Source organism: Orbicella faveolata, unplaced genomic scaffold (assembly GCF_042242905.1).
Source record: "Orbicella faveolata isolate gen_17 unplaced genomic scaffold, um_ofav_v1 contig_24, whole genome shotgun sequence".
Classification (NCBI taxonomy): Eukaryota; Metazoa; Cnidaria; class Anthozoa; order Scleractinia; family Merulinidae; genus Orbicella; species Orbicella faveolata.
In genome coordinates, this window is record NW_028301552.1 from 10,188,229 (window position 1) to 10,205,000 (window position 16,772).

General features: G+C 39.3%; 1 protein-coding gene across 1 annotated transcript; it reads right to left on the reverse strand.

Moving 5' to 3' along the window:
* Window positions 1–984: 984 nt before the first annotated feature.
* LOC149110359 (polycystin-1-like protein 2) lies at window positions 985–13,301 on the reverse strand. The gene is made up of 11 exons (XM_089291663.1): window positions 12,596–13,301; window positions 11,900–12,473; window positions 11,593–11,802; window positions 10,949–11,086; window positions 9,888–10,067; window positions 8,789–9,013; window positions 7,580–8,296; window positions 6,686–6,922; window positions 4,902–6,209; window positions 4,316–4,484; window positions 985–3,269 (listed from the first exon to the last, which is right to left on the reverse strand). Exons 1-11 carry the CDS (start codon window positions 12,937–12,939, stop codon window positions 1,780–1,782), a joined length of 5,592 nt encoding a protein of 1,863 aa, XP_089147789.1. The 5' UTR covers window positions 12,940–13,301; the 3' UTR covers window positions 985–1,779.
* Window positions 13,302–16,772: the final 3,471 nt, after the last annotated feature.

Here is a 16,772-nt window from a genome sequence, read left to right on the forward strand (position 1 = left end):
GGGGTCACTTACGAATGAGTGCAGTTTTCCTCAGTGGTTTACGAAGGTGGTAGCCACATGACTTGCAAAGAGAAACACCCGGACTCGATTTAGCATGACTTTTTAAAATTTTCTCCGTGCGTTAGCTAGAAGGGGGTGCCGTTTGTGTCCATTTAAATTCCAAAAGTATTCATTCACTACTAATCAAACTTACATGTTGTGTGAGGCATTCAAACTTGTTTGCATAAGTGATCATCGTCTATCTGCGTATATTTAAACACCATAAAGCACACCGAATTTCGATAAAATAACCTTTGAAAACATACCCAGGCGAAATAGGGTTAAAGTGAGTATGGAGTCCCTAAATTACTTGCCTATGAACAAAGAGCTTATAAATAGCATTAAACCATCATTGATAGTTCATAGCACTTCATGATTAATGAACACTTCATCCGTGTAGAGTATGATTATGAAGTGCTTTGTACATGCAGCTGCTCTTCAGTTATACGCTAGCAGGCTTGTGGGATTGCTTGTTACACATTGTCTGTCCTTCTTTTCTCGGAGCGCGGTGCGCATGGAGTTTTGAGCCTATTGCACTTGGAAAGTCAAAGGCGCCTTGCGTGTCATTGCCTAAACAACCATTACCGCGCATCTCTTCTCGTTTTGTCCGTGGAGAGCAACCTGGCCTGGGAACAATGGGACAAGACATGTCGTTCTCGAATTTCCATTTGCTTCCATACGGTTGAGGTCAAGGACTCGGGTCCGGTTGGACCCAGCCCAAGGTGTACTCAAGTTCTTTGTGTCATCTGAAATTTGCGAACTTGCTGCAAAAACGTCTTCCTCGAGAGTTACCCGTGAAAACAAGGAACTCACGGGGACCCTGCCATTTGGAGTAAGCCAATCGTGTTCTGCCAAGGACCCATAGTACACCGATAAATGATAGGCTATAGACAGGACAGACTAATCTATTCTATAATCAAAAACCTAACAAAGAAATCAACTGTCTTTTTTGGTAACCATTTTATTGATTTTGAATTAAGGCATCGTTTGCTTTCCTTAGGGGGCTATCGCTTGAAGCAGTACTGTTATTATTTCATGGTTCATTTTGGTTCTCAGTAGAAAATGTTATCTTTGTTAATGCCATCCTTGTAAAAGCTGTCTACTCAATAATATTTTAATAATCACACGTACACAGAGTGCTACGCCTATTTGTTTTAAGGAAACATAACAATGTCAAATAACTGTACGAAAAGCATTGACTTGATTCGATTTCCTTCAAGACACGAGACCAATATATTCCAATACTACCACTGCCTCCACTACTATATAGAGAGACGACAATTTACCTTTCAGGTGAGCGGTACTTTTGCAATGTACTTGTGCAGCTGAAGCTGTTTCCATGTGCTCCAGTAGAAGTAAAAAGAATTCACCTAATGCTCGATACTAAAATATTTGCTCGAGTGTGAATTCGTGGTGGTTTTACGAGGCAGGAAAAAAACATAATATCCCGAACTTAAAGCTAAAACATATTCTGCTCATCAGTTTACTTCTGGAAATTCCTCGGCTGTAAAAAAAATATGTGAAGAAAATAAGTAGTACCAAACTCTCATTCTGATACCCGTTCAGAAATATTACGTGGCTTGGCGATGCAGATTTGATTAAGAATTATTATGCAAGTGTTCCCTATAATTCTAATTAAAGTTAATGTTATGTTGAAATCAAGAGAAAATCTTCCAAAACTCATTGTCCAACTGATCAACCCTCAGTACGCATGTTCGAGGTTCGAACATGCGTAGTCGTTTAATACATGATTGCTTCCTCTAAATCTTGTCCTTGTAACCTGGGTGACCCAGCAAGTAAGAGATTAAGAAGCTCAATGTCCTCCTCATAGTGATCTTCTTCTCCTTTTTGCGATAGTTGAATAAGCTTTCCGATTCGCTGGTCGATTTTGGCCATTCTTTCTCTCGTAGACTGAACAATTCCGTTCGAGTTCAGACAGTTCGGTTCCGCCTCTGATCGACACATGTTAACAAATGTTGCTTCGTCGCAAAATAGCTTCTTTAGGTGGCGTTCCCCATTTCCACTACCGAGCAACCCCGCTAAACGCTCCTCGAAGTAATGTGCTATTTCTAAATCTTCTGCGCTTTCCTCCACGTTAGTTTTGGCTTCTGAGTATGAATCGTTCAACATAGAAACAATCAAATTCATTAGAAGAATGGTCATCATCAACATGTATAAGAAGGCAAAGGCAGGGCCAATGACACGGTTCACGGCTCGAAGTTCCTCCAAGGGAACTGCCTTTCCCAGTAAGAACTCAAACTGTGACACAGTCGCTCGCAAATAGCTTGAGTAATATAAGGTTGATGGACCAAACAACCCAATTCCTGACGTAGCAAAGGAATTGAAAGTTAAACAGAAAACGAACAGAAAGGACAATTGGTTTCCAGCTGACTGTCGAAAAGATGAGAATAAATAGATGACGTGGGGGTTAAAGCGAATAAGATGAAGAAATTTCAAAGTTGCCATGAAAATAGCAACAGCAATTGACGCATTTTCCCACTCAGTCCAAGACAAAGAGGAATGAAAATTTATGATGGCATAAGGGTTGGATTGAATAGCCTTTATGCTTTTCAAAATGCTTTTAGCTTTCAGCATGTAGAACGCAAAAGAGGCCACAGAAGATAGAATTTGCAAAAACTCAATCATATTCCAAGGAGACTTGAAAAAAGCTGCTCGCTGACGAAAAAGGTTTATCAACAGGAGCACAAGATAGAACGCCGTCATAGCCATGAAAAGGAATTGACAAATGTAGTAAAACTCTTGGGATCCCGATTCCGTGCTATACAGCTCCAGTGTCTCAACCTTTTTTGTTGTGTAAGCAGCGCCGGTAGCCAGTACTTCATAGAAGAACGTTGCGATGCTGATCAAGTTTGTGTTGATGTTGAACACCGTAAATTCTAAAACTACAGCTCTGGTCTGCCGATCAATCCACCCTTGACTGAGAGTTTCAGTCAGAACGCGCTCCGCTGTTTGTTCGTTATATCCTAGTGCGGCGATGTATCCACCTCCCCTGTACAGTTTGTACGTTCCCCACATGGGAAGTGCATTGCCAAGATCTTGGGGAGTTTGATAGCGCCAGGGAAGAGGGCACATCTTTATAGAATCAGGCCAGGTGGTGTTCGGAGGTAATTCTTTCCATCCTGGTAGGCTCATCAAGGTAGTATCTTCCCCCGCGAAGGTGTAGTCGTGATAGCAGTGTGAGATCATTGTACTGAGGATCCCACAGGAGCCTTAAGGAATGAACAAAAAAAGTGAGTTACCGTATTCAGGATCCATTCAGACCTGTGTTTTAATTCATTGTTAATATCATCTTCATTTAAAACGACTACTACCTCAGTCCTCATCCATGTTTCCTGTGAGTTTTATTATTTAAGGTGGCTGACAATAATTTATAATTCTTTCCAGCACCTAAATGCATATTTTGACGGATCAATATTAAGACTCTTCAAACGAATGCTCTTTCATTGGTGAACTAGTTACGGTATTAAGTAGATAACAGGTTAACATAGCACCATAATAATCTACTAAAACACCCTCCATTTTAGTTTTAATTGCCTGATTATAACTCAAAAACAAGATCGGTGGCCCTCATTCATTATATCAAGTTGAGATCAGCATGTCAAAGTACAATCATTTTACAAAGTTTAAGAACAACTCCGTGGAAGAGATTCAGAGCCGCCACTTGATAAAGTATGATATTATTGATCTATCAAACTAAAAGCGCTGGAAAGAGGTCGAAACTATTGTTAGCCAGCTTAAGTGGTTTTTTAAAGTAGATTTACTGTTTGTCTTCAAATAAAACCAACCTGGAATGTATTTATACTTTTTGCAAGCGATCTTTTCAGAACGTGCAAACTGTACATTTAATCATCAAAGGCACTCTCGACTCAGGATTGGATTAGAGCAGGTGGAGTAATATATATTTCAAGGTCATTTCAGTTATACTCGCACTCAATGGTCTTCTGTATTCTGGTGGGAGAAGAATCACAATTTTTTACAATGCGGAAATGGATACCCATCCACTTGAGCGAAAATGGAGCAGTGATAGAAACAGTACTAACAGTACAGAGGAATATGTACATGTTGGAGTGAAAGTCACATGTTAAAGTCACTCGCTTTCAACACGATTCCTGCAATGGTTGTAGCTGTGTGTCTGTACCCTTGTTTATTATATAAAATTAACCAATGAGCCTACGAAATATTCGAAATGGTTACAATCTGTCTAAACGAAAGTATTCCAAGGGATAGTTACCATTAGACTTTAAACCAAACTTACTCTTTTTAACTCTAACTTGTCTCATTCTTGGCATCCCAAGCAAAATGGATTTCTTGTTCTCAATATAGACCTCCTCCTCTTCTTTTTTGCCATTGTACCACACTCCTGCATATAAATTTGGGAGGAAATATTGGCCCATCCATCCCCATAATCTGTGCGGATGAGTAACCTATGTATACGAAGGAAAAGATCGAGGTCGGCAGTTTACCTTCATCTTTTCACGGTATGTAAGCTACCCAAAGAAATTAACAACCATGGCATTTGCCGAGACGCTCGTTTTTCTTCGAGATATCACCACATCATGATTTTGGCCGCTCAAAGGATTTGACATCGCCTAATAATAACTGGAGGCTGACTAGAAAACTTTGGGGTTATTTCCGCCTCTAGACTCAAATTGTACATTTTTTTCGATTTTTCTATTTATTTTCATAAAACTGTAAATGTAGGAGTGCTGTTGTTGTCTAATTTTGGACAAAATGTAATCATTTTACATTATTAACATGAGTGTACCGTCTCTGGACAGTGTAAGTCATTCGCTGAGCTAGCAAACCGGCTCAAATTTCAATATCAAATACAGAGCACTTACGGTTTCAAACTTCAGATATGGTGCTTTCACGGAACTAGTCATCTGGTAGCGGTTATTATTTTTGTTACCATAGCAAGCGATCGCCATGAGGAATATGAACAGTAGGTGAAGCACGATTTCTTTCATCATCCCAATGAGCTTGACCTCCTTCTTCTTATTCTGTCGCATCTTTGACAACTCGTACCTCTTCAGCATTTTGTTTGGGTCATCGTCAATGTGTTCGTAATTGCTAGATTCAGTTTCAACTTCACTTTCTTTCCTGTTGATTTTACCTCTTTTGAGGAACATGGACGTTAAAATGATTAACAACATGACTTTTGCTGGCTGCGCAAAGAAGACGTCTTCTGGCAATGAAGTAAAAACAGAAGCGAGCCATTGTTCAGCGAGTTCTTTCCCCCACACAAGGCTGTAAAATATAGTAAAAGTGGCCCCCGTAAGGCTTGTAATGACGCACAGGAACCAACCAATGTAAATACAGAAATGAGGCAGGGCACAGCTCGACTTTCTCATTTTCTCAACTAGATGCAAAGAGTTTGCTGCAGTCTGGTAATTCTCTTCCAGTTTCTTCCTTGGTCTGCTTGAACGGAAAAGAAACACAATCAGAATGTTTACAGGGGCAACAATAAGTCCGCTTTGCACTCCCACAACAATTTGCCTCCATGAGAACTTGAATGGTCCAACCCGTATGGCACCATCGGATTCTCCATCAGTGTTATAAAACATAGCATTGGCGATCATCGCACTGAAGAGAATTGACAGACAACACGATGCTCTTTGGACTCGAGTAAATGTACTGCTTGATGCCTTGCCAACAACAGACATCCAAATATGGCTGTCAGCAAGTTGTCGAGGGGCACGTGATCGCACTTGCTCTGAGAATCCAAATGGATTTTCTTGACCCAGGCATCCGACTGTGACTTCAATTTGACCATCCCCTTTTTCTACAGCAAGCCATCTATTCACAGGGAACCTCCACTGGTCGTCCGTTTGTTTATCCTTTATAACAACATTTTCTAAGAACCATGAAGGATTTTTCCCAGAGTTATCATGTGTTATTGTTATCTCCTTCAGTGACCCAAGTGATCCAATTGTAACGAGTTCAAACCCGTCAATACTTCCGCGTGAGAAAAAGTTACATTTTTTACCATTATTTCGCAACAACACTGTCTTGCTCTCATCGCTCTCCCCTGTAATTGTAAGGGCTACATTTGCAGTTGTACCCGAGTTCCTCCACACTCCCGAGCTGACAACTATTTCGTAGAGATAGCTTCCTTCTTCATCGACTTCTATACGTTTAGGAGGGACAATCTAATAATACAAGATTTTACTATTAGCTTTCTGGATGGAAAAATAGCTGTTCCGATGTCAAGAAGTACGGACCGATCGTAGTCTGTTCCATGCTTCTTGATCCCCCTTGTGCTAATATATCTGTTACATTCCAGCTGAATAAGAGGCCAGTTTCATTGCCTCTATAACCACTATAGGGCGACGCATCACAGTATTTGATTATCAAAGAAATATCCTTAGTTACCTCGCCCTCCACCTCTTCTCGGTTCAAAAAAGTGATTATATTGACTCCGTCAGCTTTACACTTTTATCCAGCTATATATGAGAAAAGTAGAAAGTTCTTGGAAACATGTTTCGCGAAGTATTGACCAAAATTAAGCTTGCTTTCATTTATTTCTTTTACGTAAATATAGCGCATGTAAGTGATTGAGCTATACCCGTTTTAAAGACACATAAAGCCGTTATTTATTTACAACAGTTCTTAGCTAATACCTTACCTTGTTCTCATCTCGCTTGTCTGCTTTTCTAGCGAAGACAACCAGAATAAAGTAAATAAGAAACACGCTTGCAACTGTCACTAGAACGGCAATATTTCCAGTTTCACCGAGTCGTGTAAATTCCGTAAAAACTTTGTTGAAATCTATGGGGTTCGGCGCTTGTATGAAGCTTCCGCCAAATGCAGTGAGATGATTGCAAAGGCACTTCAAGTACTTTTTGTTTGAGCCGGGTCCGACCTGCATGTGGAGACGAGAAGATGATCGATTAATCTTACTGCAATCATAAGAGATGAACTTGCCAGCCATAAGTCATTTCGCTAAATGTTATGTAGACGGGAGACCCCGTCTCGGATGTTCACTCCTCAAACTCTGCTGCATTTCATAGACCTAGTTTCTTTGTAGAATTGTCTCCGAAGGTGACTCAACATTATCTTTGTTTCAATTGTAAACGATGACCAATGATCATTGCACGATATAGAGTATAATTCATTGTTTCTCTGTCCATTATACATGTATTTTATGAGATGGCATAAACTTCGTTTGCACTTATTTTATTATTTTATTATTATTATTATTATTATTATTATTATTTTCCTTTTTTGTCGATATGTTATAAGATTTAGTCGTTGTTGTTGTTGTAATGCAAACGCATTTTGTTGTACAGGGTTTCTTTGCAGACTATCCACTCGATTTGCCTCGTGCACTCATTAGTTTATCAAGTACTGATTTACCATATCTGTGCATGAACTTATGATAAGCAAACGTACACTGCTTAATTAGAGAACTGAAATGGAGAATCTCTCTGAACATATATTTTTAGCAATATTTTGAAACAGGTAGTTCTCAATCGTAAATTTAAAGACTTAGTATATTTAATCAATGCTGTTATGCTACCTTGCATCCATCGGATGTCCATTTCTCCTTTGTCTGAGACCAGTACAGACAACTTGCTTGCATTATTGACATGGTATACCTGACATCCGTTGATGAATCGTACTGTGGTATAACTGTCTTGTTATAGCCATTCGGTGGTGGTTCCTTTGTACCTATGCAAGAACGCCTTTCTCTTCCATGTCCAAAACAGGATCTCCTTTTTCTTGAATGTTCGGTGGCATTCTTTTCTCCGAGGAACAGCATTCCCACGTAGATTACAGTAGACTCCGATGGCACCACTGTGAATGAAATCTGTTCAACAGCACAGTCAGTGACGTTGTAGTCGCCCACTGATAAGCCGTTTTGACAAGTCGCAGTGAACGCAACTGTGAAGTTTTGATCAAAATCCTCTACGGTTGGTCTCGATCCAAATTTTATAAACACCTCCACTATCGCGTCTTTATCAACTCCCTCAAGGCTTAAAGACACAGGAACATTACCAAGCTCGGCGTAATAGTTACTTATTGTCATCTCGTATGGCTTAAGAAAATAGTTCTCCTGATCAGCCGATTCTGATTCCTCGTTGTTGGTGGGTATTGTTATCTCTATGTCATTTTCGAGGTCCGACACGTTCATTGTTCCTGTTTGGTCGTTTTTTAGTTCCAGGCTGCAAACGCTTGATGTAACGGAAAGGCTGCTATTGTCCCAGCTATATGGGTTTATTGTAAGGGTCATCATCTGTAAAGTAATAAATATTTAAATTATAACCAAAAAAAAGTCGGGACGAATTTCCTTCGCTTTTCTGTCTCCTTACACAAATTGCTTCAGAATAGCATTTAGCTATGTTTAGTTACATTTTTCTCGAGGCAGAAAATAGAGAAAATTTTTTAAGAAAGTGAAAGCGAAGAACAAATCTTCTTTCCTGTCAGTTAGTCGCGGAACCAACGCAGATGGGAACCGTTTGCTCTGGAAACTGCTATTCCTATCATCTTATATATTTCGTGTGCTCATCTTGATTCGGAGTTTGACTGCTATAGCATTTGCTACTTCAGAAGTACACTGTTGTTTAAATACTTTCAAGTGTTAGTAGCTTATTTTCCTAGACGTTTGCATTGTGCTTCCATTAAATACGAACCTATTCTACGCGTCGATGCCACAGCTTTTAAGAAAAATAGTGATGATTGCCGGGATCATTTAGCTGTAGATATCTCAGGTCAATTTTGTTATTACCTTTGCAGTTATATCTCCCACAGCATTGAGATTAGTATTAGCTGGCATTTTAAACTGGGCAGAGCCTTCTCCGACAACCAGTTCGTTTAAATCACTGGAGGTGACTTTACTCAGAGTAATTGACAAATCTTCCATCTCTATAACTTGGTTTTCAGAGCTAACTAAGCGTGTGGAGATCGAATCCATGATAACGTCGATCTGCCCCAAGGCCTTCTCTGTATTGACCTAATTGTAAAAATGATAATCAAATCAATACAATGTTCATAGAAAATGAAAACTGAAACTGTAATCAGTTGCTGAAGATGCTGCAAGCTTTGAGCTGATTAGAACATGGATCAATTTACGTAAACGTTTAACTGTCGTTCCCAAAACACCATCAGTAATTGCCACGATGTTGCATTGAAGCTACACCATTACCCTTTTAAGCATGCAAAATGGAAGCTTGCTGTGAAAGTTATTTTAAAATTGTGCCAGAATTTGGGCGCCATTGCCACCCACTCTTCTGGAAACCAGATATAAGAGGGCTTAAGGTGGCTCAAAACAGTCCCCAAAACGTTCATTATTATGTGTCATTGTAACCACTTTATATCGGTTCACGACACAGTCATGGTATCGAAAAACTTACCTACTTACCAAGTGAACATGTTGGTTTCGATTTCGTGGCACAATAGGTTACCATAGCAACAGTATGACCTGCTAAAAACACCCCTAATTTTAGCATTTTGCGCTTATAATTAAAAAACCCAGTATGATGAACCTGTTTTTTATTATCGAATTTTGATAAGAATAAAAGAATGCAACTTTTTAAAAAGTTTAAAAGAATTATGTAGAGAAGGTTCAGAGCCACCTTAAATTAAATTATAAGATATGGAAACATACTGACCCATTAAGTTGATATACACAGCTTATGTAGTTATGATATCACAACTTCTTAAATTGCGTCATAGCTGCAATGATCAATCATGTCTTCCTATCTTTCTCCGAAGTTCAAATATATTTATGATCTTTCACATATTCACTTGTGTAACAATACGCGTAGCAGGTGGAAGAAAAAAAGAAAGGAAGAAAGGACAGTTCACTGGTCTAACAAAGAGCAAACCTTAGATTCCGAGGAATTCTCGTTCTCCTCACTGCCAGATGCTGATATGAGGACATTTTTCAGACATTCAGTAGCAGTTCCAGCCACTTCTTCGATTTCAATAGAGAAAGACTCTTCTGGATCTGCAAGTGCAGACCCTAACAGAGCTACCATGTTGTCAGTAAAGCTAAGCGTGTACTCCTAGGAAAAAAAACAATGCAATCTGTCACTACATATACATAACTCTACTGGCGTCCGTTATAACTTAAATAAAGCCCGAGGTAGCAAGGATATTCCGGATGACCAATAATTGTCCTACTGCTAGACAATAGAAGGTTCTAAGACAAAATACACTAAGTCTACCTTTTGTTTTATAAAACATTTTGCTTATAACTGTTGTTTCAGTCAAAAGAAGGGAAATGGGAGTCAATAAATCTCGGTGCACCTGCCGCTTGGTTGAGCTGGATTCGCATTGAATTATATTGAGGATATTCGCGTTAATTATTTTTGCGCATCCTTACTGCGGACGCAAATTCATACGCCACTTCATGCATCCAGCGCGCGCTAAGTAATAAAATGAACAATGATAGAGCAGATGGCCATTGCTATGGCTTTGCCAGGATTTAACGATCTTATTTTTGCGCCGTTCCGCGAAAAAATTAAGAAAATCTATCGATTAGAAGTTTGAATTTTTTTGCAAAATGTACCATGCACCTTTCAGCTCTTTGTTTATCTGTGTGGCGGTTTCAAATGCCTCTTGAAGGGTTAAGTTTTGTGAAAACATTGGCAACATTTGGAATTGTTAACGCAACGGATTCACTTATACAAAATAGCACTAGGATAGTTTGTCTGCGTTGATTCATTTTTGATATTTTAAGCCAAAAACCCTGAAGACCATGCTGATTTACGCGCGCCAATTTTGCAAAATCAGACTAGCTTCCCACACATTTTATCTCTGAAACGAAGTCCATTTATTTCTGAAACAAGTAACACATTATCTGTCCCCAGTAGAAGTTTGCAGAAAATCTATTGAGTAGAACATTTTTGCTCGAACGCTCTTCGGCTAGAAGCTAAGTACTCACCAATGCATTAAAACCCTCACAAACTTGTTGATTATCACCAGTAGCTGCGGTTATAACAGAACCTATGACGAGAGTCATTTCAAAACTCCCAGTAGAGACGGTGATAGCTGCAAATCTAAACAGCACTGAACACGTAATCTAGGTGAAAAGACGAAAATGTTGTGTTACAGAAATTGGATGAAAACTGTCGGAAGTACTGGCTGGCTTGCCGATAACGTTGAAATCTTCATTATCCTTGTGCAATCGCGGACAATTTATCTTTAGGTGACCATCTGGACCTCTTTAGAGAACTTCGAGGGGCTTCGTTAAAAGAAGAATCTATGGGAGTCTTCGAGTAATAATCTGACTTTTGGGGGTTCCTTTCACCAGAAAAAATCAAAATAGCCAGGTAAAGGAATACGATTAAACAAGGCTGATACTACGTAGAAAACTTAACGCCACAACGACACGACAGAATGCAAATTGAAAGCAAAAATGCAACAGCGGACTCTATCGTGTCGTTGTCGTGTTAAGTTTTCTGCGTGGTACCAGCCTTGCCTAATTGCATTAATTCTTACCCTTTTCAGACAGTATAGATGGTCTGTATAAAGAAAAATGTAAATTGAAGCTTTCACCTACATAACTACATTAGCTTTGCTACTTACATTATTTTGCACATCACGTGGTAAGCTCTGTCCGCACTCCGTATTTTTCGATTCCTTAGCTGATTTCAAGACCAATGTGGCAAGTTGCGCCGCCTGAATTATTTCACCTTTACCCAAAAATTCGTCCATGTCGACAATGAGGTTGTTCAAATTGTCTTTTACCTCCTCCAGTGCTGAATGGCAAGGATCAAGTTTGGAGGATGGTGTTATCTGTAAAATATCACACGGGAAATCGAATACCCTCGTTGAATTAAACAAAATGATTTCGCAAATGAAACATACAACATAGATAATTACTCGCACGTACCTTCAGTATCAAGATCTGTATCACACACTCTCCAACTACATTCTTCACCACTATTTCAATTTGCACCTGGTAATTTTCTTCAGGCAGTCCTGCGGATAACGCTATAGGGTCAGACTTAGTGGAGGCGCTGTAATATATGAGAGTGTTTTCACGTCGAATTTCATAAGTTAACGGTGCACCGGTTTTATCTTGCCATTCCAAACACTCGAAGGTGATCTCTGTCTCAAGTTCAACGCCTTCGGTAACCGACGATTTGCAATGTCCGCCGTAAGGTTTGCCTGCAGTCTCAAACTGTAGCAAAGCTAAGCCCTCGGTCACTAGCATGGGAGCTTTAACGTTTAATTGTAAACGATATTGTGAATCAGAGGAAAGCTTGTTTGGTTTAATAATGATGTTTGACGCATTGATAGATGTAGAGGTAATCTCATCAAGGTTTGTGACAGTTTCCCAGACTTGGTTATCTGGCCGAAATCTTTCAAGGCGCCACGTGTAAGTTACTCCAGAGTTAAGACATTCTGATGTAACTCGAAATTTGTTTGAAGACGACACTATTGCACCGCAATCGACAAAGCACCTGAAATGACACAAAAAAACGAAAAGTTTAGATCAAATAGACCTGACACTAGTGAGTCCAGTAAACGCAATTGTAATTGTCCCTACAAGGCGTCATTTCAAAATTGCAATCGCAATGTTTACCTAAGAGAAACCTGAGGTATTTCTCCAACTGCTATCTCAAATGACATCTCAGTAAAGGAGCTTCTCACATCTTTGGACACAGTGAGCCTAAGAATAAAGGTCTTTCCGATTTCAAGGTGACTTGGATCGATACTAACGGCTGTAAAATTAGCATTTTCCAGATTAACAAACGAACCAAAACAATCGTGACTTAATGTGAAGTTTTCCTTTTGCTCGTGGCATGACCAAGTAAAAGTAAGTCCAGCATAGTTCCCCGGACCAACGTCTCCATCATAGCTTAGCGAACCATCCACAGTTACAGTTTCTTCAGACCCCCAGCGCACACTGCTTCCTCCATCTATCATTGCTAGTAAAGGAGCGGCAATGACCTCTATAAAACCATAGTCAAAGGCGTTTAGAGTATGGGGGAAAGCTGGATCCCCGACTCTGTAGGAAGCGGTAAATTTAACTTGGTAGACACCAGCAGGAATTGATCTCCTGTTTATCGTCCACTCATTTGTACCTTGGCTTTTTAAGGTTCCTTCGGCTGTCTCTAAAGCATCAAGCTCCACTTCGCTGACCAGACGCCATTCCAAGACACTGTCGAAGACGTTGAAGTTTTCTAGACCTTCAATTTTCGCCGATAGAACACTTTTGACTGACCGGTTAACGGGAGTGGCCTGGTACCTGTCCTTGGAAATGTTTCTAATGGACACTGAGAAGTCTCCTGTTGATTGGTCGATAAACAATGCAAATGGTTCAATATTGAGTGGTCGTTGTCAGATTAATCATAGCACGAGGCACGTTAGAGCCCGATTCAAGCTTGAGTATTTTTTTTACTGTTATTTTACTTTTACTTTTTTTTATGATTTCGCTTGAATATAACTGTCACTGTTAAATTTAAAAAAGTGGTCATGATCAATTAGTTTTGACACGAAACATTTTTCCACAGCAGACATAATCGCAAAGTTAAGATTTAGTTTCGCATTCTGAAACAGTTAAGTCAATATAGGCTTAAAACAAATGATATTCCTCGCTGAACCACGCCATCAATAAATTTTGCGAAGAAGTGTTCTCCCGTCAAAGCCGTACAGAAGAAAAAAAAATACGTTGGATGTAATTATTGCGATGAAATAAACAAATACTGTCCACCACCATTTGACCGCGAAAAGAATGGGTTGGAATCCATTTTTTCTTGTATGGATCCCACCTTTTTCCTACTAAAACTTCGTTTCGGATCAAACTGAAATGTCGAAATTGCTAAGTCGATCAAACAATTCAATAAAGCAATTATTCCATTTACTATTATTGGATACTATGCTATTGAGGCGTGACTGAATCACTACGTATCTAACGGGGGCTTATCGCTAATATCGACGTTCAGTCATTTCTTTGAGGTCGACTTAGAGAAATGGGTGCTCATATCTTTTCACTTTTTTTTAATTGAAATAAACCCCAATCACACTGTTAATATCCCCACTGAAGAAGGTCATTTTTTTGTACATACCCAAGGGTTCGCAATTTAATATTCCATCACCGGTGTAACCTTCCCGACACTCGCAGGTGAAGGAACCTTCTGTGTTGTGACAGTGAGCCACTCCATGACAGTTGTGAGTTGCTGTTGCGCATTCATCAATATCTGTGGGAATAAATAAACGATTGTGTTAACTTTTCTTTTTGGGCGTTAAATATTGTTGTTATTAAACATTACCCGAAATATGGCACTTTCATTCATGATTATTCTTACTGATCACTTTCCTACAAGTCTTTACCCAAGTGCCACGCAGCTGACGGAAATTTTTCCGTAATTCTTTTATAATTAACACAAGATATACCCTGCGTTATCAATGTATGGCTTCTGAATCAGGCTCAAGGCTTGTATTGCTGCAATTCCTGTTTCAAATAATTATCTAAAAAGTTGGGGTTGAGGCCTAGGGTTCTAAACAGTTGAGATGGGTTTGGATTGCACAAAACAAAACAAACATTCAAAAACGTACCTGAACAAGACTGTCCGCTTCCGGTAAATCCCTCATTACAGGTACAATTAAAGGAACCATCGCTATTGAAGCAAGTAGCCTTGACATGACAGTTGTGGGTATTTGCTATACACTCGTTAATGTCTAAAAATAAAGTAAAGAATTAATAAATTAATGCGGGAATGAAGCCATGAAGGGAGGGAAGGAATGACTGAATGAATGAAAACATAATTGCAGGAATGCATGAATAAATAATAAATTTAGGTGCTGCAGCGGTTTAGCATATTTCTTTGTCAGAACGGCTCAGAGTGGATTTCTAGAATAAAAGTATAAACTTTACTAACAGTATTTAAAAGTATTTAAACAACAAAAGAAACACCAAAAGTTATGTTACGCACCGCTGCATGAATTCCCTCCTCCTGTATATCCGTCATTACAAGCACAAGCATAAGAACCAGGAATGTTAGTACAAGTCGCTGATTCATGGCAGCCGTGAGAATGTTCTCTGCATTCATCAATATCTGTAGACAAAAAGTTAAAACACCTTAGGGAAAAAAAGGGCATGTGTTGCGACACATTACCATCCCATCGAGGAAGAATGGTAAAATTCGCACATTCCTGCTACAGGACCAGAGTTAACCAAGAGACTAGTCTCAAAAATTTATAATTTAGGCGTAATGTTTAAACTATTTTTTGATACGCTTTTGACTTTGACTATCAGAACCAAGGCTTTATCAGTGAAGCGGGCCAAATTAAGTAATTACTCGAACATTGTTTTACAACGCATTGTCCTTCGAAGTGGTTATGGAAATGCATATTACGAGGTAAGCAAAATCTCACTTAGTGCGCACGAGCCCAAACTATTAATTGATGTACTGTAATGAAAAAATGTTATTGCGACCTGAACACTTACGACTAAGCTGCTTGGGCATTTTTTTGTTTGTTCGTTTGTTTGTTTGCTGCCGTAGTCTTTGCCAAAGTCATATCAATTAAACTGGCAAAAAATGCAGGTGGATTGGGCTGCCTGGTAGAATTGCTCCAATGCTCGAAGATGCAAGATGATGAGCTGGCAATTTGCGACGTAAAATCCAGATGTTGATGGAACACACCTGAACATTGCTGGCCATTCCCCGTGTATCCTTTGCTACAGCTACAGGTAAATGAACCTTCTGTGTTACTACAAGACGCTGCAGAGTGACAGTTATGACTATTGCTGGCACATTCATCCAAATCTGAAATAGTCAAATAGGAATATGTTTAACAATTATATTAGGAACTCGAGATTTCTAGCAAGTCAGCGATAGTTGACGAGGGCGCAGCCCCAGTTGAATGTCACGCATAAAAATCGAGAGCGAATAATCTAACAACGAAGCGCGCAAAGTCTAAAAATAGATTGCAAATTGTTGGAACCCCGCGAGAGTCAGACAACATTAGCGTGTTCTGAGAGAAATGGGAGGAAAATGAACGCCATTTTTTCTTTTTTTTTTTTTAATTTTCTTAGGAACACTTGCTTACGCACTTGAAAAAGCTTCAAATCTTCCACCATTCCGTTTTGTTTGTCTGAATTTGTCTGAGTTATAACGTCATTCGCGCACTTCGCTATTGTGTTAAAAAAATCTGCTAGTAATTTATTGCCTCGAATAATAAGTTAAATCCTAAATCCTCTTCACAGATACTTCAAGAACAAAACTATACTGCTAGCTATAGGCTACTAATTATCTGTCACAGAATAGATAGTGAGTAGCATAGCCAATAAAAGAACGAATTCGTCTAGTAGATATATACCAAAGTCACATAACACACCGATTTTGTTGTGTTGCTGTTTCGGTGTGTCCTACGTGACAAAAGTATACAACTGATGGTTGGTTTTGAATCGATTAGAGTATAGAAGAATAAAGAAAAAAAGTCTCCTAACCAGTGCATGGTAACTTGCCATTACCGGTGTACCCTGAGTTACAAGCACAAATAAAAGAGCCACCGGTATTGGTGCAAGTTGCCGACCCATGACAGTCGTGAGAATTCGTCGTGCATTCGTCAATATCTAAGATAAAAAACAACACCAACAACAGCAATTACATGCAGCACATATAATGTAATTTTATATCGATCTATTTTCTTAGCTAATTGTATTATATTACGCGTCTCACTTGTATTACGCCAAGTGGAGCAGGAAATGACATGACACCAATCATTGGCAAATAGGAGGGCTCAATATTACGTTT